Source organism: Eschrichtius robustus, chromosome 1 (genome assembly GCF_028021215.1).
Source record: "Eschrichtius robustus isolate mEscRob2 chromosome 1, mEscRob2.pri, whole genome shotgun sequence".
In the NCBI taxonomy this organism is placed as follows: Eukaryota; Metazoa; Chordata; class Mammalia; order Artiodactyla; family Eschrichtiidae; genus Eschrichtius; species Eschrichtius robustus.
Genome location: NC_090824.1, coordinates 91,687,752 through 91,715,334, shown reverse-complemented (window position 1 = coordinate 91,715,334; position 27,583 = coordinate 91,687,752). Strand labels below are relative to the sequence as shown.

At 41.3% G+C, this 27,583-nt stretch overlaps 1 protein-coding gene, 1 long non-coding RNA gene and 1 pseudogene across 2 annotated transcripts; all 3 read right to left on the bottom strand.

The window, feature by feature from the left end:
• Positions 1–251: 251 nt before the first annotated feature.
• On the bottom strand, positions 252–8,335 carry LOC137759488 (uncharacterized). The gene is made up of 3 exons (XR_011073105.1): positions 8,158–8,335; positions 1,388–1,538; positions 252–501 (listed from the first exon to the last, which is right to left on the bottom strand). It is a non-coding gene; the product is annotated as an uncharacterized lncRNA (long non-coding RNA).
• Positions 518–1,377, bottom strand: LOC137759481 (E3 ubiquitin-protein ligase RNF4 pseudogene; annotated as a pseudogene).
• An 11,369-nt stretch (positions 8,336–19,704) lies between the features above and the next one.
• B2M (beta-2-microglobulin) lies at positions 19,705–26,330 on the bottom strand. The gene is made up of 4 exons (XM_068550747.1): positions 26,172–26,330; positions 22,471–22,746; positions 21,872–21,899; positions 19,705–20,230 (listed from the first exon to the last, which is right to left on the bottom strand). The coding sequence occupies exons 1-3, from the start codon at positions 26,236–26,238 to the stop codon at positions 21,886–21,888; spliced, it is 357 nt and encodes a 118-aa protein (XP_068406848.1). The 5' UTR covers positions 26,239–26,330; the 3' UTR covers positions 19,705–20,230; positions 21,872–21,885.
• Positions 26,331–27,583: the final 1,253 nt, after the last annotated feature.

Genomic DNA, 27,583 nt, shown 5'->3' with positions numbered 1-27,583 from the left:
CAACTTTAGATTCCAGTGTGTCTAGGTGACTCCTCAGGCTGGTTTCAAAGGCCACCAGGAGTCCCAGCAGGACATGGTGCCTGCTTGTATACCTACCTCCACCTTGCTGGTTGGAGAGGTGGTCAGAAAGGACTGACTTCCTTTTATTCCAGTGGAGTCAGGAAATTCAGGAAGATATCACCCTGCCTGCTCCATTAATTAAAATAAAGTTCCCATTGCTCTAAACAAGACTCAGTATAATAGTTGCGTAAACAAGAATGAAGTTTATTCATCTCTCAAGTAAAAGCCTAAACTTGTAGGTGGCTCTGGTTTGCAAAGTTGTCAGTCTCTCAGGTTCCTTCCATCTTCTTGTTCCATCATCTCTAGGATGTTGCCCTTATTTACATGACCCAAAATGCTCACATGTGGCCAATTAAAAATTGATTGTTATGAGAAAGAAAGGAAAATTTGCTTTGAGGACAACCACCAGTCTCTGGCACACTGTGACAACCAAGTCCAGTCCTGCAGCATGAAACAAAACAAATCAAAAGGTAGTCTCATTGTGTGTGGGAAATTAAAAAAAAATTTTATATACTTCAGAGAACAATTTTTAAAATCAGGCATTTTTAACTCAGTGCACTGAATGCCAACAACCCATAGTTTCTGCACAAGGACATGGAAGAATCTAGCTAGGTTGTCTGTCTGTCCTGAGCAACACAGCACACATCACATATAGATGCGGTGGTACAGATGGCAGCTGATTTTTTTCAAACAAACTGGGCAATTTCTAGTATATTTAAGGGAAGTGCAGAGGCACTGACTACAGAAGATGTGGCCACATTCTGTAGAGTAGATATGTCATTTACTCAGTTCAATCTCTAAGTACCCATCCATACAAATTTGACACCAGATATAACCAGGTAGTGTGCAACTTAAAGTTTCTTCTTCCAGGGCATTATGATAGGCACTGTTGGTTACAGATACATCTCTGTCCCTCATCAACCCCTCCTTATCACTGCTCACCACACAGCTGCCAGTTTGGCCTTGGAGTGACCTTGTATTTCCCCTTGGCCTCCTCCTTTCTTCAGTAATCACAATAGAGTCATGGTGAGTTAGGTCAATCACTGAAGGTTCTAGAGAGTCACAAGTGAGGTCAATTATTTCATCACTTTCCCCAAGTTCTATCAGTTCCACTGCCAGAATCACCTCAGGAGTTGTGCCTCCTTGCCCCAGTGTACAGAATTCTCGTGCTTGTCTGGAATTCACCCTGGTACCATAGCACATTCTTGTGTTCATTGTGCTTTTTGGATCCAGTATTCAGAGAAATAAGTGACCTGTGCTAAAGTTTACAGCGAATGCTGAAGTCCTCAGTGTCCCACAGCTCTTGGCCAGTCAGTCTCTGACTTACATAAGAATTTAGAGCCCACATTTTCTGGTATATTTGAACTCTGATTCTGGTTCCATTCCTGTCTCCATCTCCACAACTGCTGTGTTCCCACATTGGGGTAGGGTGAATCTTCTGGGAGCCACTTATGAGAAAGCTCAATCTGAATTTTTAACTGAAAAAAAATGAGACAAAGATTAAGCATTAGTAATACTTAAAATAAGATTGACAGCAGTATAAAATATATAGATAAATAGAGAAAAATGTATACTCAGAAGTTTTTGATAACTGTGCATTTAAACAAAGTTTAAACTTTGCGTCCCTCCTCATTCTGTGTCCTGATGGTAGTGAGGAGAAGGAGAAGCCCAATGGGCACTTACATGAAGAGAAGCACAAAATCATTAAACACTAAGAAAGGGTCACTACTTCATACATGATCCAGTATGAGGATCTCAAGAAAACACTTATTTTTTTCCAGAGTAAAAATGGAGAGACTAAAAAGCTCTTTGATAATTTGAGTTTCTAATAGCAAATAAGAAATGAACCAATTAATCTATGCAGAGGTTCATCTTGCCCGGGATTCCCTTTCTAACAGAGGCAGCAAGTGAAGTTATAAAGAGTTTTATCCTAGATTCTGATCTAGGAACAAGAGATGGAGTTCAAGCATTAGCCATAGAGAGACTTGGTTTGAGTGTAGGCTCTGTGACTTTGGGACATGTGACCTAGACAAAGTTCTCAAAACCTCAGCATGCAAATACTTTTTAAAAATTATTTTGTAATTTAAAAATAATGCATCATTAGTCATCATTAGGGAAATGCAAATCAAAGCCATAATTAGATACCATTTCACACCCATTAGGATGACTATAATTTAAGAGATAGATAATAACAAGTGTTCACCCAACACAGAAGCACCTAAATACATAAAGCAAATATGAACAGACATAAAGGGAGAAATTGAAAGTAACATAATAATAGTAGGGGACTTTAACACCCCACATACATCAATGGACAGATCATCTAGACAGAAAATCAATAAGGAAACACTGGCCTTAAGAAACACATTAGAGCAAATGGACTTAATAGATATATAAAGAACAGTCCATGCAAATGAAGCAGAACACACATCTTTTCAGTTGCACATGGAACATTCTCCAGAATAGGTCACAACACAAGGCCACAAAACAAGTCTCAGTAAATTTAAGAAAACTGAAATCATATCAAGCATCTTTTCCAATCACAATGCTATGAGACTAGAAATCAACTACAAGAAAAAAAAGACCACACAAAACACAAACACATGGAGGCTAAACAGTATGCTACTAAACAACCAATGGATCACTGAAGAAATCAAAGAAGAAATTTAAAACATACCTGGAGACAAATGAAAACAAAAACATGATCCAAAAATCTGTGGGATGCAGTAAAAGCAGTTCTAAGAGGGAAGTTTATAGTGATACAAGCCTAAGTCAGGAAACAAGAAAAATCTCAGATAAACAACCTAACCTTACACCTATAGGAACTAGAAAAAGAAAAACAAAACTCAAAATTAGTGAAAGGAAAGAAATCATAAAGATCAGAGTGGAAATAAATGAAATAGGGACTTAAAAAATAGAAAAGATCAATGAAACTAAGAGCTGGTTCTTTGAAAAGATAAACAAAATTGATCAACCTCTAGCCAGACTCATCAAGAAAAAAAGAGAGAGGGCCCAAATAAATGAAAACAGAAATGAAAAAGGAGAAGTTACAACTGACACCACAGAAATACCAAGTATCATAAGAGATTACTGGGAACAATTATATGCCAATAAAGTGGACAACCTAGAAGAAACGGAAAAAATCCTAGAAATGTACAATCTCCCAAGACTGAACCAGGAAGAAACAGACCACTTTACCAGTAATGAAATTGAATCAGTAACCAAAAAACTCCCAACCAAAAAAAAAGCCCATGACCAGATGGCTTCACAGGTGAATTCTACCATTAAGAGAAGAGTTAACACCTATCCTCCTGTGCTTCTCAAACGATTCCAAGAAAACTGCAGAGGAAGGAATGCTTCTGAACTCATTTTACAAGACCAGCATCACTCTGATGCCAAAACCAAACAAATATCAGAAAAAAGAAAATTATAGGCCAACATCCCTGATGAACATAGATGCAAAAATCCTCAACAAGATATTAGCAAATCAAATTCAACAAACCTTAAAAGGATCATACATCATGATCAAGTGAGATTTATCCCAGAGATGCAAGGATGGTTTGATGTCCACAAATCAATCAATGTGATACATCACATTAACAAATTGAATAATAAAAATCATATGATCATCTCAATAGATGCAAAAAAAAAGGTTTTGACAAAATTCAACATTTACTTATGATTAAAAACTGTCAGTGAGAGAGTGGCATGGACTAATATATACTACCAAATGTAAAATAGATAGCTAGTGGGAAGCAGCCACATAGCATAGGGAGATCAGCTCGGTGCTTTGTGACCACCTAGAGGGGTGGGATAGGGAGGGTGGGAGGGAGACGCAAGAGGGAGGAGATATGAGTATATATGTATAGCTGATTCACTTTGTTATAAAGCAGAAACAAACACACCATTGTAAAGCAATTATACTCCAATAAAGATGTTTAAAAAAAAAACTCTCAGTGAAGTGGGTATAGAAGGAACATACCTCAACATAATAAAGGCCACATATGACAAGCCCACAACTAACATTATACTAAATGGTGAAAAGATGAAAGCATTTCTTCTGGGATCAGGAACAAGACAAGGATGCCTACTCTCACCACTTTTATTCAACATAGTATTGGAAGTTATAACCATAGCAATCAGACAAGAAAAAGAAATAAAAGGAATCCAAGTTGGAAAGGAAGAAGTAAAACTGTCATTGTTTGCAGATGACTTTATACTATATGTAGAAATTCCTAAAGACACCACCAAAAAACTACTAGAACTCACCAATGAATCTGGTAATTCTAAAATTAGTATGGAAACATAATAGACCCTGAATAGCCAAAATAATCTTGAGAAAGAAGAACAAAGCTGAAGGTATCACATGCCCTGGTTTCAAACTATACTACAAAGCTACAGTCATCAAAACAGTATGGTACTGGCACAAAAACAGACACATAGATCAATGGAACAGAACAGAGTGGCCAGAAATGAACACACACTTATATGGGCAATTAACCTAGGACAAATGAGGCAAGAATATACAATGGAGAAAAGTTAGCCTCTTCAGTAAATGATGTTGGAAAAACTGGACAGCTACATGCAAAAAACCAACTGGATTACTTTCTCACACTATACACAAAAATAAATTCAAAGTGGATTAAAGATTTAAATGTAAGACCTGAAACAATAAAACTTCTAGAAGAAAACAAAGGCACTAAGCTCTCTGACATCAGTCTTAGTTATATTTCTTTGGATATGTCTCTTCAGGCAAGGGAAATGAAAGCAAAAATAACCAAATGGGACTGCATCTAAGCTTTTGCACAGCGAAGGAAACTATTAACAAAATGAAAAGGCCACCTATGGAATAGGAGAAGGTATTTGTAAATGATATATCCAATAAGGGGTTAGTATCCACAATATACAAAGAACCTGATTAAAAAATGGGCCAAGGGTCTAAACAGGCATTTTTCCAAGGAAGACATACAGATGGTTACAGACATATGAAAAGATGCTCAACATCACTAATCATCAGGGAAATGCAAATCAAACCACAATGAGATATCACCTCACACCCATCAGAATCGCCATTATCAAAAAGACAGCAAATAACAAGTGTTGGCGAGGATGTAGAGAAAAGGGAACACTTGTGAACTGTTGGTGGGAATGTAAACTGGTACAGCCACTATGGAAAGCAGTATGGAGATTACTCAAAAAATTAAAAATAGAACTATCATGTGATCCAGCATTTCCACTCCTGGGTATTTATCCAAAGAAAACAAAAACACTAATTAGAAAAGATACATGCACCCCTGTGTTCATTGCAGCATTATTTACAATAGCCAAGATATGGAAGCAACCTAAATGCCCATCAGTAGATGAATGGATAAAGAAGTTCTGGTATGTATGTGTATATATATTGCACTGGCCAAAAAGTTCATTTGGGTTTTCCCATAAAATATTACAGATTATATATATATATATATATATATATATATATATATATATATATATATATAATGGAATATTACTCAGCTATAAAAAAGAATGAAATCTTGCCTTTTGTGACAACATGGATGGACCTAGAGGGTATTGTGCTAAGTGAAATAAATCAGAGAAAGACAAATACTGTCTGATTTCACTTATATGTGGAATCTAAAAATCAGAACAAATGAACAAACATAAAAAAACAGAAACAGAGTTATAATTACAGAGAACAAACAGGTGGTTGCCAGAGGGGCAGTGGTGGGGGAGGAAAGAAATAGATGAGGGAGATTAAGAGGTACAAATGTCCAGTTGCAAAATAAATAAGCCATGGGTATAAAATGTACAGTGTGTAGAATATAGTCAATAACTATGTAATATCTTTGTATGGTGACACTGTAATCATGGTGACTATTTTGAAATGTATAGAAATATCAAATCACTACATTGTGTGACAGGAACTAATATAGTGTTGTAGGTAATTATACTTCAAAAACAAACTCATAGAAAAAGAGACCATATTTGTGGTTACCAGAGGCAGGGGGTTGTGGGAGGGGGAATTCAATGAAGGCAGTCAAAAGGTATAAATTTACAGTTATTAGATAAATAAGTATAGGGATGTAATGTACAACATGATAAATATAATTAACAGCAGGATGTTATATATAAAAATTGTTAAGAGAGTAAATCCTAAGAGTTCTCATCACGAGGAAAAATTTTTTTCTATTTAATTTTGTATCCATATGAAATGACGGATGTTCACTAAACTTATTGTGATAATTGTTTCGTGATGTAACACCTTAAACTTATACAGTGCTGTATGTCAATTATATCTCAATAAAACTGGAAGAAAAAATAAGTGTTTGCAAGGATGTAGAAAAATTGGGACTCTCATATACTGCTGTTGGGAAGGTAAAATGGTGTGGCACCTCTGGAAAATAGTCTGGCAGTTCCTCAAAAGGTAAACATAACTATATGGTAAACATATAGTTATTATATGACCCAGCAATTCCACTCCTAGGTATATACCCAAGAGAATTGAAAACTTCTGTTCACACTGAAAAGTTGTACATGAATGTCAATAATAGTATTATTTTTATTTTTAAAAAAATTTTATTTAATTTATTTATTATTTTTGGCTGTGTTGGGTCTTCATTGCTGCATGCGGGCTTTCTCTAGTTGCGGTGAGCGGGGACTACTCTTTGTTGCGGTGCGCGGGCTTCTCATTGCAGTGGCTTCTCTTGTTGCGGAGCACAGGCTCTAGGCACCAGGCTTCACTAGTTGTGGCGCATAGCCTCAGTTGCTCCACGGCATGTGGGATCTTCCCGGACCAGGGCTCGAACCAGTGTCCCCTGCATTGGCAGGTGGATTCTTAACCACTGCGCCACCAGGGAAGCCCAGTAATAGTATTATTTTTAATAGCCAAAAAGTGGAAATAACCCAAATGCTCATAAACTGATGAATGAATAAATAAAATGTGGTATAGTCCTACAGTGGAATATTATTCAGCAATAAGAAAAGAAATAAAGTGCCAATACTTGCTATAATGGATGATCTTTGAAAACATCATATCAAATGACAGAAGCCAATCACAGAAGACCACATACTGTTATGATCCCACTTATATGATAAATCAAGAATAGGCAAATCCATAGGGACAGAAAGATTAGTGGTTCCTTAGGGCTGGGGGTAGTTGGGGAGAAATGAGGAATGATGTCTAATCGGTACAATGTTTCTTTTGGGGGTGATGAAAATGTTCTAATATTGAGAAAATGGTTGCACAACTCCATGAATATACTGTAACCCACTGAAGTACATTGTAAATAGGAGGATTTTATGGTTTGTGAATTATACCTCAATAAAGCTTTAACGAAAACAAATACCTAAAGATGCCATAGAAATATTACACAAAACAGTGTGAGATATCTAAATTTAGACACAAGCCCTGGAAGCTGGGAGCCCCAGAAGAAAATGGGGGGAGCCTAGAGGAGGCTTTAACGAATACAAATACCTTAATAAAGCTTTAACGAAAACAAATACTTTAAGATGCCATAGAAATATTTCACAAAACAGTGTGAGATATCTAAATTTAGACACAAGCCCTGGAAGCTGGGAGCCCCAGAAGAAAATGGGGGGAACCCAGAGGAGGGTGCAGTGCTCAATGCTCCACCCGATGGCGCCCACGTACTTACTGAGTCAGTCCTTATCTTAGACCCCACAAACACCTGTCTCTCATCGGATCACTACCTTCGTGACCGGCCTGCCCCTCCAACGCTCTGCACTCAGGGAAAGACAACCCTCGGGGTGACACCGGGCAGCCCTGCAAAACAGTGCCCACCACCCTCGACTCCACCCACGCAGCCAGCAGCTCATCAATGACCTAGTGTTTTGTCCGGTTGCGCCCTGTCCTGCCTGGGTAGCTATGCACTAAGAATAGAGCAGGAAGCCTGCGCTCCAGCGGCCTGCCACTTTCCGGCCCCTCCGCTGCTTGTCGGTCCGCTCGGGACCGAGCCTGAACCAGCCGAACCTGGCGCCTGACTACACTGGGCCGGGAAAGAGCACCAAGGAGCCATAGGCCAGGGAAGAAAAGGAGAAGCGGAGGGAGGGGGCGGCGCGGGAGCGGGTACTCACGGTGAACGCGCCCAGGCTGGCGGCAGCGCCCAGTGAAGAACAGAGCCAAGGTCACGGAGCAGCAGTCGCGGCGCTTATTCCCACCCACCTGATGGCAGAAAACGCTGGGGTTTTCTCTCCTTTCAACCCGCTAGTTTAGTTTCTCAACTGCCCAATCAACATTCGAGCCCCTAGTAGCTCGTCACAGGTCTCTGGGCAGAAATCGCTGTTCCAGGTTAGAAAAGGGGACTTTCCCGTCCCTATTCTCTCTCTCTCTCTCTCTCTCTCTCTCTCCCCCTCTCTCCCCCTCTCCACCTCTCCCCCTCTCCCCCTCGCCCCCTCGCCCCCTCGCCCCCTCGCCCCCTCTCCCCCTCTCTCCCTCTCCCTCTCCCTCTCCCTCTCCCTCTCCCCCTCCCCCTCCCCCTCCCCCTCCCTCTCTCCCTCTCCCTCTCCCCCTCCCCCTCCCCCTCCCCCCCCCCCTCTCTCTCTCTCCCCCCCCCGTGCCCGGATCTCCGACCGGGTAGTTTGTTGTTTGTTTGTTTGTTTTCTAGTCATTAGATCAGCAACTCTCACGCTGAGAAAAGTGGTTCTCAATGGAGGCGGAAATTGACTGGGTTTCTTTTGCTTCTTCCAATAATGTGGTCCCTACGGGTATTTAAGGGCTGAGGGCCAGGGACCCCAGCCTATACACACACTCTGTTTCTCTCTCTCTTCCTCTCTCTCTTTGAAAAACCTGCTTATACCAGCTCAGTACCAAGAAGTTTTCCCTTGTATCTCCTTGCTGTGGTTTTAGGTAATTTTATGTTTTCTAGTGGGCTGTGAAAATAAATAACCACTGGAAATAAAAGCAGTTGCCTAGAGCTTTACATTTTACAGAGCTCTTCTTATCACCATCCGCTTCTCAGAATAACCCTTGAACAGAATCTCAGAGTACACACTCCATATTCATGGAATGAATGATTGATCAAATAAATGAGTAAACTTTCTGATGTAGGGATGATTCTTCCGTTTTATGGATATGGTGACAAAGAGTCAAGACAGTAATAATGACTTTTCCAATTTCTTTTATGGGGTTAGGATTCAAACTTAAACAGTAATATGACTTTTCCCATTCCTTCTGTGGAATTAGGATTTCAACTCAAATTGGGGTTCAATGGTATTCACACTTTAATGCCAGCTGCTTAGAAACTTTGAACTTTATTGGAAGTTTGGGATTACATGTGTTGTGGGCCCAGTAGAGGAAGTTAACAGGAAACTCACAGTACCAAACTGAAGCCCCACCCATGGTCTATGAGCCCATCCCCAGCTTTTTCATATTTTGCTGCTATCAGCTGCACCTGCACATTACCCCTAGTCCTGCAAATTACCCTCAGGCACTGGAGTGAGCTGAAAGTACCTGGGAGTTCTATGTTTCACCCCACTTCACCCTCCTGGCAGCCTATAGCCAAAGCCAGGCTGATGTGGAGTACAAAAGCCCAGGTCCTTTGTTTCAAGGCAGGACAAACTCTGATGTCTATTCCTTTATTCTGAACTCCCATGGGCATAGGTTGAGTGTAGGACTTCTGAAATCACACCCTCATTTGGCTTCTTACCATTCCCTATCCTTCATCCCCCATGCCCTTATTGGTTTCTCCTGGAAGCCCTTTCTTTCTTTTTTATTTTGAATTTTATTTTATTTATTTTTTTATACAGCAGGTCCTTATTAGTCATCAATTTTATACACATCAGTGTATACATGTCAATACCAATCGCCCAATTCAACACACCACCACCACCACCACCCCCCCACCGCTTCCTCCCCTTGGTGTCCATACGTTTGTTCTCTATATCTGTATCTCAATTTCTGCCCTGCAAACCGGTTCATCTGTACCATTTTTCTAGGTTCCACATATATGTGTTAACATACGATATTTGTTTTTCTCTTTCTGACTTACTTCACTCTGTATGACAGTCTCTAGATCGATCCACGTCTCTGAAAATGACCAAGTTTCGTTCCTTTTTATGGCTGAGTAATATTCCATTGTATATATGTACCACACCTTCTTTATCCATTCGTCTGTCAATGGGCATTTAGGTTGCTTCCATGACCTGGCTATTGTAAATAGTGCTGCAATAAACATTGGGGTGCATGGGTTTTGAATTATGGTTTTCTCAGGGTATATGCCCAGTAGTGGGATTTCTGGGTCATATGGTAATTCTATTTTTAGTTTTTTAAGGAACCTCCATACTGTTCTCCATAGTGGCTGTATCAATTTACATTCCCACCAACAGTGCAAGAGGGTTCCCTTTTCTCACACCCTCTCCAGCATTTGTTGTTTGTAGATTTTCTGATGATGCCCATTCTAACTGGTGTGAGGTGACACCTCATTGTAGTTTTGATTTGCATTTCTCTAATAATTAGAGGTGTTGAGCAACTTTTCATGTGCTTCTTGGCCATCTATATGTCTTCTTTGGAGAAATGTCTATTTAGGTCTTCTGACCATTTTTGGATTGAGTTGTTTGTTTTTTTCATATTGAGCTGCATGAGCTGTTTGTATATTTTGGAGATTAATCCTTTGTCCGTTGATTCGATTGCAAATATTTTCTCCCATTCTGAGGGTTGTCTTTTCGTCTTGTTTATGGTTTCCTTTCCTGTACAAAAGCTTTGAAGTTTCATTAGGTCGCATTTGTTTATTTTTGTTTTTATTTCCATTACTCCAGGAGGTGGATCAAAAAAGATCTTGCTGTGATTTATGTCAAAGAGTGTTCTTCCTATGTTTTCCTCTAAGAGTTTTATAGTGTCTGGTCTTACATTTAGGTCTCGAATCCATTTTGAGTTTATTTTTGTGTATGGTGTTAGGGAGTGTTCTAATTTCATTCTTTTACATGTAGCTGTCCAGTTTTCCCAGCACCACTTATTGAAGAGACTGTCTTTTCTCCATTGTATATCCTTGCCTCCTGTGTCATAGATTAGTTGACCATAGGTGCGTGGGTTTATCTCCGGGCTTTCTATCTTATTCCATTGATCTATGTTTCTGTTTTTGTGCCAGGACCATATTGTCTTGATTACTGTAGCTTTGTAGTGTAGCCTGAACTCAGGGAGTCTGATTCCTCCAGCTCCGTTTTTTTCCCTCAAGACTGCTTTGGCTATTCGGGGTCTTTTGTGTCTCCATACAAATTTTAAGATTTTTTGTTCTAGTTCCGTAAAAAATGCCATTGGTAATTTGATAGGGATTGCATTGAATCTATAGATTGCTTTGGGTAGTATAGTCATTTTCACAGTATTGATTCTTCCAATCCAAGAACATGGTATATCTGTCCATTGTTGGTATCATCTTTAATTTCTTTCATCAGTGTCTTATAGTTTTCTGCATACAGGTCTTTTGTCTCCCTAGGTAGGTTTATTCCTAGGTATTTTATTCTTTTTGTTGCAATGGTAAATGGGAGTGTTTCCTTAATTTCTCTTTCAGATTTTTCATCATTAGTGTATAGGAATGCCAGAGATTTCTGTGCATTAATTTTGTATCCTGCAACTTTACCAAATTCACTGATTAGCAGCTCTACTAGTTTTCTGGTGACATCTTTAGGATTCTCTATGTATAGTATCATGTCATCTGCAAACAGTGCCAGTTTTACTTCTTCTTTTCCAATTTGGATTCCTTTTATTTCTTTTTCTTCTCTGATTGCCGTGGCTAGGACTTCCAAGACTATGTTGAATAATAGTGGTGAGAGTGGACATCCTTGTCTTGTTCCTGATCTTAGAGGAAATGCTTTCAGTTTTTCACCATTGAGAATGATGTTTGCTGTGGGTTTGTCATATATGGCTTTTATTATGTTGAGGTAGGTTCCCTCTATGCCCACTTTCTGGAGAGTTTTTATCATAAGTGGGTGTTGAATTTTGTCAAAAGCTTCTTCTGCATCTATTGAGATGATCATATGGTTTTTATTCTTCAATTTGTTAATATGGTGTATCACATTCATTGATCTGCATATATTGAAGAATCCTTGCATCCCTGGGATAAATCCCACTTGATCGTGGTGTATGATCCTTTTAATATGTTGTTGGATTCTGTTTGCTAGTATTTTGTCGAGGATTTTTGCATCTATGTTCACCAGTGATATTGGCCTGTAGTTTTCTTTCTTTGTGACATCTTTGTCTGGTTTTGGTATCAGAGTGATGGTGGCCTCGTAGAATGAGTTTGGGAGTGTTCCTCCCTCTGCTATATTTTGGAAGAGTTTGAGAAAGATAGGTGTTAGCTCTTCTCTAAATGTTTGATAGACTTCACCTGTGAAGCCATCTGGTACTAGACTTTTGTTTGTTGGAAGATTTTTAATCACAGTTTCAATTTCATTACTTGTGATTGGTCTGTTCATATTTTCTGTTTCTTCCTGGCTCAGTCTTGGAAGGTTATACCTTTCTAAGAATTTGTCCATTTCTTCCAGGTTGTCCATTTCATTGGCATAGAGTTGCTTGTAGTAGTCTCTTAGGATGCTTTGTATTTCTGCGGTGTCTGTTGTAACTTCTCCTTTTTCATTTCTAATTTTATTGATTTGAGTCCTCTCCCTCTTTTTCTTGATGAGTCTGGCTAATGGCTTATCAATTTTGTTTATCTTCTCAAAGAACCAGCTTTTAGTTTTATTGATCTTTGCTTTGTTTTCTTTGTTTCTATTTCATTTATTTCTTCTCTGATCTTTATGACTTCTTTCCTTCTGCTAACTTTGGGTTTTGTTTGTTCTTCTTTCTCTAGTTCTTTTAGGTGTAAGGTTAGATTGTTTACTTGAGATTTTTCTTGTTTCTTTAGGTAGGCTTGTATAGCTATAAACTTCCCTCTTAGAACTGCTTTTGCTGCATCCCATAGGTTTTGGATCATCGTGTTTTCATTGTCATTTGTCTCTAGGTATTTTTTGATTTCCTCTTTGATTTCTTCAGTGATCTCTTGGTTATTTAGTAACGTATTGTTTAGCCTCCATGTGTTTGTTCTTTTCACGTTTTTTTCCCTGTAATTCATTTCTAATCTCATAGCGTTGTGGTCAGAAAAGATGCTTGATATGATTTCAATTTTCTTAAATTTACTGAGGCTTGATTTGTGACCCAAGGTGTGATCTATCCTGGAGAATGTTCCGTGCGCACTTGAGAAGTACGTGTAATCTGCTGTTTTTGGATGGAATGTCCTATAAATATCAATTAAATCTATCTGGTCTATTGTGTCATTTAAAGCTTCTGTTTCCTTATTTATTTTCATTTTGGATGATCTGTCCATTGGTGTAAGTGAGGTGTTAAAATCCCCCACTATGATTGTGTTACTGTCGATTTCCTCTTTTATAGCTGTTAGCAGTTGCCTTATGTATTGAGGTGCTCCTATGTTGGGTGCATGTATATTTAAAATTGTTATATCTTCTTCTTGGATTGATCCCTTGATCATTATGTAGTGTCCTTCCTTGTCTCTTGTAACATTCTTTATTTTAAAGTCCATTTTATCTGATATGAGTATAGCTACTCCAGCTTTTTTTTTGATTTCCATTTGCATGGAATATCTTTTTCCATTCCCTCACTTTCAGTCTGTTTGTGTCCCTAGGTGTGAAGTGGGTCTCTTGCAGACAGCATATATATGGATCTTGTTTTTGTATCCATTCAGCAAGCCTGTGTCTTTTGGTTGGAGCATTTAATCCATTCACGTTTAAGGTAATTATCGATATGTATGTTCCTATGACCATTTTCTTAATTGTTTTGGGTTTGTTTTTGTAGGTCCTTTTCTTCTCTTGTGTTTCCCATTTAGAGAAGTTCCTTTAGCATTTGTTGTAGAGCTGGTTTGGTGGTGCTGAATTCTCTTAGCTTTTGCTTGTCTGTAAAGCTTTTGATTTCTCCATCAAATCTGAATGAGATCCTTGCCGGCTAGAGTAATCTTGGTTGTACCTTCTTCCCTTTCATCACTTTAAGTATATCATGCCATTCCCTTCTGGCTTGTAGAGTTTCTGCTGAGAAATCAGCTGTTAACCTTATGGGAGTTCCCTTGTATGTTATTTGTCGTTTTCCCTTGTTGCTTTCAATAATTTTTCTTTGTCTTTAATTTTTGCCAGTTTGATTACTATGTGTCTCGGCATGTTTCTCCTTGGGTTTATCCTGTATGGGACTCTCTGCGTGGAAACCCTTTCTTAATACTAAATCACTTACATCCAAATCCCTGGCTCAGGGCCTGCTTCTGCAAGAACTCAACCTAAGACATTCACTGACTCTTCAGATGATGCAAATGGTATGCAAAGTTGTAGATAGCTTAGTATACCAAGAAAACCACTTCAAATAACAGTATGGCATTGTGTGGCGTCAAGAGTCCTCTCTGTTTTTTCTAAGTGAAAACAGTAAAAAAGAGGAAGTGGGCCATGGGGGAGGGGAAGGCTGCACATCACTGAGGTCTTCAGTTGGGCCTGTGTGCTGTAGAGATATAAATATCTTCTTAGTTTTGTAGTCTTTTTAATCATCTATGTTGTGGAGGACCAAAGAAGATGAATAACTGTATCCAATTAATGAGAGAAGTTGTGTGGAATTTAGCGCATAGTAAGTACTTGATACATGATCAAACTGTGATTTTTAATTATATTTACTAGTTGGTTTTTTTTCTGTTAGCCCTTCTTGTGCTCTCTAAAGTATCAGAATAGTTTTTAATGCATAAAGTTTCCAATTAAGGTACTCACAGATATTTTATTTCTTAAGATAACTGGGACCCAAATTTTAGTCTTCAATTTTTTTTTTGTAAAAGCCTAGAATTCAAGGAAAGATGAGGCTGATTTTTGGCCCTAAAATCTTGATGGCTACACTGCAGACAAAATACTGATTTTTATTAAAGAAAGGCTTTGAGTTTTACCTCAAGAGTTTACAACATAAGAAATATAAGTAAAAAGCAACAAGCCGAAACATATTGGGAGAGTAGTTGTTGACAAAAACGAGAAAAGAACATTTGCCAGTTCTCTGTATTGTTTCCTTTTATGCCATGTTTTCATTTGGGACAGTGAAAAAAAAGTGAGATATAAAAATTATTATTTCAAACAATTTTTAAATAAACATAATAATAATGACCATTTTTTAAATGATAGAATTAAAATCTCCTGAAAAGCCAACCACACCAAAATGAACACTGATAAGTGATCATCTCTAGGTGGTGGGATTAACAAGTTTTTTTCTGCCTATACAAACTTTCTATTTTTAAAAATAATGAACATACACTCAATAAAAGCGGTAAAAATTCAGATCATATAGAAGTATGTAGAATTATATTTTAAAAGTCTGCCTCCATCTTCTCCTGACATCTTAGCCCCTAACCCCAGGTAAACATTGTTAAGAGGTTGTTGGATACATTTTTGGACCTTTTCTTGTTGGTGTATCTGCTTAGAGAGGTTGAGAAAATAAGTTAATGTAGTTTGTTTTAAATCTATATAAAAATGTGGTCAGAGGTAGCACCTCAGCTTGGAGTACCTGAGATAGCAAACGCTGATGCTCTGAAATGGGGGATGAGCAGGATGACCACCACAGTTGCCAAGATCTGAGCACCATTCTTTTTTTTTTTTTTTAATTAATTTATTTATTTATTTAATTTTTTTTTTTTTTGGCTGTGTTGGGTCTTCGTTTCTGTGCGAGGGCTTTCTCTAGTTGTGGCGAGCGGGGGCCACTCTTCATCGCGGTGCGCGGGCCTCTCACTGTCGCGGCCTCTCTTGTTGCGGAGCACAGGCTCCAGACGCGCAGTCTCAGTAGTTGTGGCTCACGGGCCCAGTTGCTTCGCGGCATGTGGGATCTCCCCAGACCAGGGCTCGAACCCGTGTCCCCTGCATTGGCAGGCAGATTCTCAACCACTGCGCCACCAGGGAAGCCCCTGAGCACCATTCTTGAGGAATATTCTCAAGGAATACACAAACCACTAAGTTACAGTCACAGTCTCATCTCTTGATGTTTCCTTGTAGGTCTTTGGATCAACAGAGCAGTTCCAGGTTAAAACTGATGAATCCTAACTCACATTTCTGTATTTCTTTAGACTCTCTCTTCCAGGTGTGTTTTTCTCCCTTTACCTTGGTGAATTGCCTTAAGCCATGGGTCCCTCCCTAAAGCTTTTTCTCACTATTGCTTGGTCAGTTAAGGTAGGGGGTCCCCTCAGGCTGTCCCTGCAGTTCTAAAACCTGCATCTGATCATATGCTGTGTTTCTCTAGTTTCTTGGATCTTTCTAAATTCTTCTAAATGGGGAATTATAAGGAAATGGAAGGAGAACTATTTACCAAAGGTTAAATTTTAAAAATAGCCATAACATAAAATGGAGAGTGATGGGTAAACATTGAGAGAATCCAGTGGAATCCAAAAGGTGGTAATCCTGTTATAAGAGATAACAGGAGTTCATGATATTTTTTTCTTTATTTTCAGTATTTGATGATGAGGGGGACAATTTTAGAACAATAAAATCAATTTCCTAAAAGAAAAATGTTATATATCAATTAGCCAAATAATTCTTCAAATAATTAATTTGCCCCAAACTGAGAGACAGCTTCTTTGGGACCTTTCATCAGCACAGCCTGGGGTGAGACCAGCCCTCTGCCTGGGAGAATGGCGGAGTATTGTGGGTTCCACCCTCCTTCCTTCTGGCCAGGCCATGGTAGGTGGTGGTTGGCTCAGCTGCCACATCCCCCAGTGTTTAGAAGAGCAAGACACAGGCTCTATTGTTGGCCATGGTGAGCAGAAGGGAAACACCACTGTTCAGGGTCTGACCCTGCCATTTCCCCTCTACTCCTCCACTCTCATCCCACCCCAAAATCCCTCCTCCTTCCCCCCAATACATATGGTTTCAGAAAAACACCAACTGACACCAAGGAAAATGGATTTTAGCAAATTGATTTTCTGACATACTAGTCAGCTTTCTCTTCTTTATTTACCCCTCATCCATGCCTTGAGTAACAACTATTAAGGGCATTACCTACCAGACCTGCTATGGTGTGTGATAACAAATATAAAATGCATGTGCTTGTATATAATGGCTTCCAATATATATTTTCTAGAAACTGCTTTTTGTTTCAGCAATATAGCATGGTTCTTCTTCCATGTCAGTATATAAGATCTAATTCTTTATTACTGAAATTGAGACTTTTTAATTTGCATTGCACAGTTATATTTAATAAGCTTAATTAAGCTCCAATATTTTTCCTCTTTGATCAATCTCTTCTTCTGAAATGGGGGACTAAGCCATGCTCCAAAGGGGCATTACATTGAACCATTAGCCAGCAAAGCAGCTTTTCACAAAATTGTTCTGTTGAGTGACATGGAACAAAAAGTCCTTTGTGATTTAACCCAATAGGTCTCAACCTTGGCTGCACATAAGAACTATTCATAAATTTAAACAAACAATACTGTGAAAACTTAGGTCCACAAAAATCTGCACATGCCATTTATAGCAGCTTTATCCATAATTGACAAAATTTGGAACAAACCAAGATGTACTTCAGTAGGTGAATGGATAAATAGACTGTGGTACATCCAGCTAAAAAATTAGTTATAAAGTCATAAAAAGACATGGAGGAACTTTAAATGCATATAACTACGTGAAAGAAGTCAATATGAGGGACTTCCCTGGTGGTGCAGTGGTTAGGAATCCACCTGCCAATACAGGGGACACGGGTTTGAGCCCTGGTCTGGGAAGATCCCACATGCCGCGGAGCAACTAAGCCCGTGCACCACAACTACTGAGCCTGAGCTCTAGAGCCTGTGAGCCACAACTACTGAGCCCATGAGCCACAACTACTGAGCCCACGAGCCACAACTACTGAGCCCGTGTGACGCAACTACTGAAGCCCACACGCCTAGAGCCCGTGCTCTGCAACAAAGAGAAGCCAGCGCAATGAGAAGCCCGTGCACGTCAATGAAGAGTAGCCCCCCCTCACCACAACTAGAGAAAGCCTGCGCACAGCAACGAAGACCCAATGCAGCCAATAAATAAATAAATAAATAAATTTTTTAAAAATAAAATTTTTAAAAAATTTTAAAAGTCAGTATGAAAAAGCTACATACTGTATGATTCTGGATAAGGAAAACTATGGAGACAGTAAAAAGGTCAGTGATTGCCAGGGGTGGGAGAAATTAATAGGCCGAGCACATAGGAATTTTAGGGCAGTATAATGATGGATATATGTCATTATACATAGTATATACCTACAGAACAAAACACCAAGAGCAACCTTAAATTATGGACCTTGTTGATTATGATGTGTCAGTGTAGGTTCATCAGTTGTAACACATGTACCACTCTGGTGGGGGATGTTGATAATGGGGGAGGCTATGCATGTGTGGGAGCAGGGGGTATATGGGAAATACCTGCACCTTCCCCTCAATTCTGCTGTGAACCTAAAACTGCTCTAAAAACATAAGGTCTTAATTAAAAGAAAAAAAACCAGTAATAATACTGATATCTGGGCTTCATACTTACAGACTGTGATTTAGTTGGTCTGGATTGGTGCCTGGAAAGCTGGGTGTTTTTTTTTTTTTAATAGACTTTATTTTTTAGAGCTGGTATTGTTTATTAAGTTCCACAGGTGATTCTAATGTGCATCGAGGGTGGAGAGTTACCAGTCTAAATAAGGCACCCCTCAATCTGCTCAGCTGAGTTCCTACAAGTCTTCACCCAGGTACCCTTGCTCCACTGGTTGGAATTATCCACACCTGTCACACCTCTATATGTCTTATAGTTTTACCTCCTTACTTCAGGCCCCGTTTACCATTTGGAAGAACCACTACCCAGTAAGTCTCAGCACAAGCAAATGCCTTCCTTAACACTTACCTAAAGTTTTTGTTTTTGCATATTGGAAGTTAGTTAGTTAGTTAGGCAGAAATACAGATAAATATTGGAGAAAAGGGAACACAGTTGGTGCACAGTTGGTGGGAATGTAAATTGCTACAGCCACTATGGAAAACAGTATGGAAACTCCTTAAGAAATAAAAACAGAGCTACCGTACAACCTACCTAAGGATTTTTGTTCCCTGAACACATTTTCCTATCACCTAGTTCTCTGGGCACAACTATGCTATACTCTTTATCAGGATATATTTTACTTCTTCAAGTGCATGTCTACCCCTCCACTAAGGCTATCTGAGAGCAGTGTTGTGTCTTATTCATCTCGTCAGTACCTGGCACTAACTCACTCAAATTCCTGCTCAAATTTTTTTAAATGCACAAAGCTGGTCATCAAGTATGCCAGTATGCCTTGAAATTTTTTAATCTAGTATTTTTCATTTAGGTATATTGCTTGCTAAAATAGGAAATCCTCCAGATACTTTTGCTCCCTCTTAAAGTCCGCACAGTCCTCATTTCTTAGCCCAGGGAACAGAATTCTGGTTAAAAGACAGAAGCCAGGTTTTCCAGCAGATAGCTGTGTCACCCTAAGTCATTTAACTTCTTGGGGATGCTGTTCCTCATTCGGAAAATGCAGATCGCTGATGCCCCTTCCACTGTGAGCCAAGCCCTATACGTCAGGAGTTCACACTCTCCTCCAAGTGATACTGGAAGATCATTTCCCTGTTTGAACAAAGGGGTTAGAAGAGGAGTGACATATAAGTACTAAACACATCAAGTTTTACCAGCATTTTAATTAGTGAAACAAAATAAAATAAAAACAGGCACAACCATGTCTCATACTAACAGATGTTAAGAAGTAAATATGATTTCATATGACAAAATGTCATCTGCTATAACAAATTTCCAATAATTCTGACAATTATCTTTCCAAAAATTTTCCAAAATTCTAAGAAACATTACAAATTGGAGGTTTACTCTAAATATGCATAGTTATCTTACTACCTAGTTTTGTGTGCAAAAGACAATAAAGACTTTAAATTTGACCAAGATGTTGATGCTGAACATGAGAGTTCTTTCCTCCCCACCTCTAAGCCGCCAGCGCCCCAACTACAGCTACCTGCCAAGACAGGTCAAACGTGGAGACGCAGTGCACAAAGAAAAATTATAAAGAAGGACATTTGTGGTAACATCAATATAACTTCTGATTTATGTCCATAAAGCATAAAAGCATATCAGTATTAAAAAGCAAGACAACAGAATTTGCAATTAGTCCAATCCAAATGAGGCATCTTCAAACCTGAAAAAAAGAAAAAAACGGTTATTAGCAAATACATTTATTTTATTTGGATTACAGATAGCACTACCAAACTTTACCTAACCTATGCTATATAAATCACTGTTGGTAAAAGTAATAGCAGCAGATAATTTTCCAGACTCATTAAAAGAGGATATCCTACTAGTTTATCCCATTGGTTCTCCCACAGTCTTAGAGGAAAGAATGCTGGTATTACAGTTCAGATCCTGGCTCTACCATTTAGTAACTGTGTGACTCTGGGCAGGTCACCCGAACTCTCTCATGCTCTCGAAAATTACCTTCCCTGTCCTACAGTGTAACAGGAAATTTGAATAGGTTTTCAGTGCCAAGATACCCTGTGGAGTAAAATTTCCCAGAAAAGCTGGATTATCTGCCTCTGGCCTCCAACTGAAGATGCAGAGAAGTCCAGTTGCTCCCTGTTTCACGCTGCTACAGATACTTGCAAGATACGTCTGTTATGAAGTGAGAGAGTGGCATTGACATATATACACTACCAAATGTAAAATAGATAGCTAGTGGGAAGCAGCCACATAGCACAGGGAGATCAGCTCTGTGCTTTGTGTCCACCTAGAGGGGTGGGATAGGGAGGGTGGGAGGGAGATGCAAGAGGGAAGGGATATGGGGATATATGTATACGTATAGCTGATTCACTTTGTTATACAGCAGAAACTAACACAGCATTGTAAAGCAATTATACTGCAATAAAGATGTTAAAAAAAAAAAAGATACGTCTGTTATAGTAGCTTTACATTAGGTTACAACAATCTGTTTCCATTTCTTTCCTCCATTGGACTGGGAGCTTCTAGAGGCAACCACAGTGCCCACACAGTTAGGAATGGTGTGTCTGCAGAACCATGTCACTCTTCCTTTCTGGCTAAATAACAAAGCAACTGCCATGCAAAGGAAGGGACGGTTCACTTTTGAAGGCCCAGAGATGCCCAAGGTAGAAATGGCAGAAGAAAGAGCAAACCCTTGCAGGTGCTGTGGGTAACCGCTGCCTCTGTCCTGTCACAGCACACCTGCAGCTCTTCTGTCCTCCCTTTAGAGGGTCAGTGATGCTGGCAGAGCCCCACCCAGGGCCACATGCCTTCCTCATGCCACCCCACAGGAGAAGGGAATGTGACCCCATGGGGTTCTTCTCTGCCTGCTAAATTGCTACCCTGATTAATGTCCTCCAGACAGTGAGGGTTATCATATTAGAGCTGTCTATAACAGTCCCGGGATAGTGACATTAAAAAAAGATTTTCTGGGGCTCCCCTGGTGGCGCAGTGGTTAAGAATCCGCCTGCCAATGCAGGGGACACGGGTTCGATCCCTGGTCGGGAAGATCCCACATGCCGCGCAGCAACTAAACCCGTGCACCACAGCTACTGAGCCTGCGCTCTAGAGCCCGTGAGCCACAACTACTGAGCCTACATGCCACACCTACTGAAGCCCACGCACCTAGGCCCGTGCTCTGCAACAAGAGAAGCCACCACAGTAAGAAGCGAGCCCACCACAACGAAGAGTAGCCCCCGTTCGCTGCAACTAGAGAAAGCCCGTGAGCAGCAACAAACACCCAACACAGCCATAAATAAATAAATAAATTTATAAAAGAAAGATTTTCTTAAGATTAGAAACCCACCTCCATGATGCTGGTTACTGGTCTCGATCTACGGAAAAGAAAATGGAGAAAGAAAAAGAGAAACAGTTAAGTTTCACTTTTGAAATACCATGTACTAACAGATGTCTAAAACTGTTATAAATAAAGCTGGCAGAAGAGCCCACTGTCCCTCACCGTGAGTGCCTTGTTAAGAAAAACCCAGGAGGTGCCCACCTTGCCTGCTAGCCTTAGATCCCAAACCAGCCAGAGAACTGCAGGAGTCTAGGATTGGAGGGCACGACCACAGCAGGGCTTACAGACAAGGCCGGTGCCTTCCCGAGACTCTCCTTGGTCCTGAGTATCCCTGAGGCTGTCAGGAAGGCCCAAGGGAGCCAGTAGGGAAGAACCACTGGGAATGCCTGTGCACTTGTGGAAGCGCTGCTACTGCCCCCTGCTCTCACTACAGGGAAACCACTGTCTCAGTGACCACGCTGTGCAGAGATCTCTCAGAAGGTGCCACTAATCAGAGCTTTAATAACATTCCCTGATAATCCCAGTATGCAGATGTTTTTATATCAAGGCAGCTTTATGCTGTGGCTATGTTCAGATACAACTGTCAGCAGCTAAGGAAGGAAACTTACCCCACTTAACTATCTTGGGCTCGCTGAGAGTAACGTGTTTCACGCGGCAGCTATACTGATCCACTGCGTTGGGAGTGAACTCAGTGTGGACTAGAAGGTAGAAAGACCAGTCCTTGCTGAAAGACAGGTCTGATTGCTCCACTTCCATCTTCTCCCCATTCTTCAGCAAATCAATCTCAATCTGGGGTGGATGGAACCCAGACACATAGCAGTTCAGGTAATTTGGTTTTCCATTCTCTGCGGGGTGTCGTGAGTAAACCTGAACCTTCGGAGGACCTGAGGAGCAGCAGGGAAAAGACAGATGAAATTGCAGAGTATTTCACTTGGGGCTACCTTGGTGTAAAGCTAGATCAGGCCCCAAGGGTTTATATTTGATCCTCCATTTCTCCCAATTCCATTTCCCCTCATGCCAAATGAGCTTCCATTTTTCCAAAAGGCAGCCCCCATTTTCTGGGACAAACCATGACTTAGTATCTTTCCCACATAATTCCCGTACACATGCCTTTAGGGCTTTTTCTAGCAGATTTCTCTTAACATCTTCTTCTGTCAGTGGAGATTGTGCTGTATCTTTAATAATCTCTCTGTGGAGAATCTCAAGAACTTTTCACGGCTCCTCAGCACCTACAGAATTTCTTATCATTCAAGAGTCTACATGATTTGGCCCTAATCTACTTATCAAGCTTCGTTTCTCACTTCACACTCCCTCCAGATTAGCCACATCAAAAATTCCCGTTATTGGGCTTCCCTGGTGGCGCAGTGGTTGAGAATCTGCCTGCCAATGCAGGGGACACGGGTTCGAGCCCTGGTCTGGGAAGAGCCCACATGCCGCAGAGCAACTGGGCCCGTGAGCCACAGTTGCTGAGCCTGCGCGTCTGGAGCCTGTGCTCCGCAACAAGAGAGGCCGCGATAGTGAGAGGCCCGCGCACCGCGATGAAGAGTGGCCACCACTCGCCGCAACTAGAAAAAGCCCTTGCACAGAAACAAAGACCCAACAGCCAAAAATAAATAAATAAAATAAATAAATTAAAAAAAAAAAAATTCCCGTTATTGTATGCTGTTTCAACCGAGTCAATTTTTTCCCCCTATATTTACTCCTTTTTTTTTTTTTTTTTTTTGCCTCCTGCCTAGATCCAGACCGATCTGACTTCTCAATATGTGCCTAGTACAGTGCCTGGCACACAGCAATTGCTCTGTAAGTGGCAGGTGTAATTATTTTACCTCCTTGCTCAGGTTCCTAACAGAGTCAACCGAAAGTATATTTCTACAAAACACAACCTCTTCATCATGTCCAGAGTTTATATGACAAATCTCTATCTGAATCTGTATCTGATTTCATGAGCTAGAAAACAAAGAAATAAAACTGAAACACCTACAGGAGCTGGCAAATACCTTAAATGAAGTAGTTGGGCTGGGTAAGAACAACAGGGAAGGGTGAGGACTATGGCAAATGGGAGAGAACATACTCTCCTTTAGGACCAGGTGGAGTAATGCATGTGACAGTGGAATTTGTATTTTTAATTAGCATGCTCAAGTGATTGCCATAATCTGCCAGGTTGGGAATATTGCATAATGCTACAGAACAGTGGCTTCCAAAATGGGATGCATGTCTAGACCCTTCATGGGGATGTGTAAAGAAAATATTATAAACTCTATTTTTATATTTTTCTTCCAAAGTGAAGTGTTACTGCTCCTGAATATACAGACTGATATAAATATATATATATATAACCACTTAAATACAAATATACTCAGAGTACATGGTTATAAAGGTCAGCTCATCCTCCATGTCCAATGGTAGAGAGAAGGTGGAGTACCAGGCCACTCTGAACAGATGTATCTGTCTAGAAATGTCCCATCATCAAAGAAAAGGCCCCTAGGCCCACCAACAGCTAGACTGGAAATACCATGAAGCCTCGATATTTTTTCATAGTTCAAAGTGAAGATAATTCAGAAACCTCTTTGCATTTGAGCTTCTAATAATTAGAACATAGTAGGTGCTACAGTAGTGAGAGCACAGGTTCATCCCACCTGGAATTCTCTCTCTGAGGGAGCTAGGCAGTTTGTGGGTTTTTTTTTTTTTGTGAAGAATATCACAATAGTGGCTTCTAAGAGGAGGAGGTGTATCAGACAGGCCTGGGTTTGAATCTGCCCTCAACCACTTACTGGCTCTGGGTTTTAGGGAGAGTTATTTGAGTTTCTGTAGTTTAATCGAAAAATTATCTACACCCAGAGTGAAATAAAACCCACACAGGGGAAAGAGCAGAAAATAGATCCCCCAGAGGGAATCACAATTACATGTTTCTTGTATACGTTCCGGAAATGGCCTTGTATATCTTCCAGGCATGTACTACTTAGGAAATTTTCAAATTCAGATAGTTTTTAATGTCGGCTTGCTATTTTTCTAAAGCTATATGCCACCACAAATATCAATAATAGTGATAATACAGACATTATGCTTCTTTTGTAAATAAATTTTAAACTAACTTCCTTTTTCTCATGAACAACAAACACACAAACAAACAAAATACCCCGCTTCACAGAGCCTTTTGTGAGAGAGAAAAATCTGAGGGTCCGGTATATTGCAGGGTATTTAGAAGGTACTCAGTATCCATGGTGTCCCTGACAGACAGCTTGGGTAAGCATGTTGATTACTCTTATCCCTAGTTTTACAACCTTTCTGAATGATAAACCTTCGCTTACTCAAAACTGAAAGTAGAGACTCAGCTCATCTTGGAAAGAACCAGGCAAGGAGCCAAAGGAGGGGCCCTCTGTGAAGAAAGGCAACAGGGGCCCATGTCCGCCCAGCTTGCTCCCGAGAATCTCACCCCAGAAGGTTGTGAAAAACGCACGATTACAGGCAAAGGGCTCACGACCCGCCAAATGCTCTGGTCAGGCTCTACTGTCTACCATTAATCCCCTGCGTGATTAAGTTACTTCAGCTCTTCGAGCCTCTCTTTCCTCATCTGTGACAAGCTGATGATAAAGGCATCCTGTTTACATCGCAGGCGCATTTCACAATTAAATGACAGACAGCGCATAGCGCAGGTCAGTGAGCCGCCAACGGGTAGCTCTATGATTATTACTAAGAGTGACAGGTAGCGGGAACAAGAGAATGAACGACGTGAAACGGTATGTAAACACCTCAGGACATTCCACAAAAGTCGCGTGCAACTTCCTCGCCATGGTTTGGTCGTCGCGTATTTGGGGAAAGTGCAGAGCGTCAGCTGAACCTGGCGGGCGCCTGGAGGAAGCTCGAGGCCCTCGGGCTCCCAGCGGACTGATACACCCTGGCGGCGACTCCCCCAAAGCCCACGCGTGGTCTCCACCCATTCACAGCCCCCAACCCAGCCCTTTGGGACCTGCCAGCCCGCCCTCCGCTCCCGCTGTGCGGGGGGAGCCAAAGGCCCCGCGAACCAGCGGAAGAGAACCCCTCCCCCACCTCGGTCGCTCTGTCCCGACCCACCCGGTGCGGGCGTGCCAGAGGTCCCCTCCCGGAGAAGCCGGCGTCCTGGGCTCGCACCCCCTCCCCACTCCCCACCCCCCCACTGCCTCCACAGCCCGAGAGAAAGCCGCGTGCTACTCCACCGAGTCGGGAAGGAAAACTTGGGAGCGGGACCGGGGGGTACGGAGTTAGTGCCCAGTGGCTGCGAGCGGGACAGGACGGGCTGGTGGAAGAGGGAAAGGGAGGAGGGGACACTCACGCGGGACGGCGTCCAGGCCAGACAGCGAGAGCAGCCCCAGCAGGACCAAGGTCACGAAGGGAGCCATCGCTACAGAAGCAGCCCGCGTAGCGAAGTGAGGGCCCGGTCCCGCGCCCGCACTTATATTCCACGCCCAGGCCGCCAGTCAGAACCCCGCCCGCCGGGACGTCACCGGTCTCCTAGCGAGCGAGGCTCGGGCAGGTTAGAAAGAGGGACTTCCCCGGTTTTCAGTTTCATTTTCTGGTAAGTCTCGTGATGCTTAGGAAGGCAGGGTTGAACCGGGTGGATTCGCTGTCTGTACATCGGCGCCCTCTTATCAGGGGTGCGCGCCCAAGCTTGGGGCGCGGGCCACCCACCCGAGAACTTGAGTCTGGAGGAAGCTTCGCTTTTCGGAACAGCACCAGATACGCTCAGTCACTTGCTCCCCAAGCATGCCCCAGCGAGTCAGGAGCCTAGAACCTGGTTTTCGATCGGGAAAACTGAAGCCCAGAAAAATTAATAAGCGTAAGGACAGAGATTGAATGGTACTGGGCAGAATCAGAACTTGGGTTCACAATTACAGCCCGGAAGTACGCTGTAGGGCTTCTGGATTCTCTGGGCAAGAAAAGTCGTCCAGAAACCTCGAGGCCTCATGAGGACAGCTCAGAGAACCGTCCAGAGTGAAGGAGGACCTTCTTGCTTCCTGAGTCCTTTCAGGGAAAATCCTGTGCGGAGAAAGTGTGACCTGTATCTTGCCGCTGTAGTTTAGGTAATTTTCTTTGTTTTGTTGATTTGCGGGGAAATGACCCCTGATAGTAAAAGGTAAAAGCAGTAAGTGCTTAGAGCGTTAGACTTTACCGACCCCTTGAGGAACATCATTCCCTGCGAATTACCACACTAGAATGGTGCTTGGCATGGAGTAAATACTTGGTAAACTGACTGAATGAGTGAATGGATGGATGGATGGAAGGATGGATGGATGAACCTACGAATGAAGGAACGAACATGCGAGGGAATACGTGAGTAAACTTTAGGATGTAGGAATTACCCCGTTACATTTTAATGGATAGGAAAACAAAGGCTAAGTGTTAGGTTTCAGACGGGCCTGATTCATTTGTCATTCGTGCTTCAGACACTTGGAAGATAGAGGACTGGACAATTTTAGTGAGAATTTGGCTTGCATCTGCTGTGGGCCCAGCCAAAGAAGTTAGGCCTACTGACTCTAAGACCGTGTCAGTGTTAGACTCCTTAAGGAAACCTCCACTCCAGAGATACCATAAGAAGATGCTGACATCACCTGGTGGCTGAGTCCAGGGATCTTTTCTGAGTGGAACACTCAGAAGAGGGAGTGAACCATGGGGGCGGGGAGGGGCAGAGATCTTGGAAATCACCCTAGTTTGCAGTTGAAGGGAGTTGGGTGGTGCTTCCCCAAA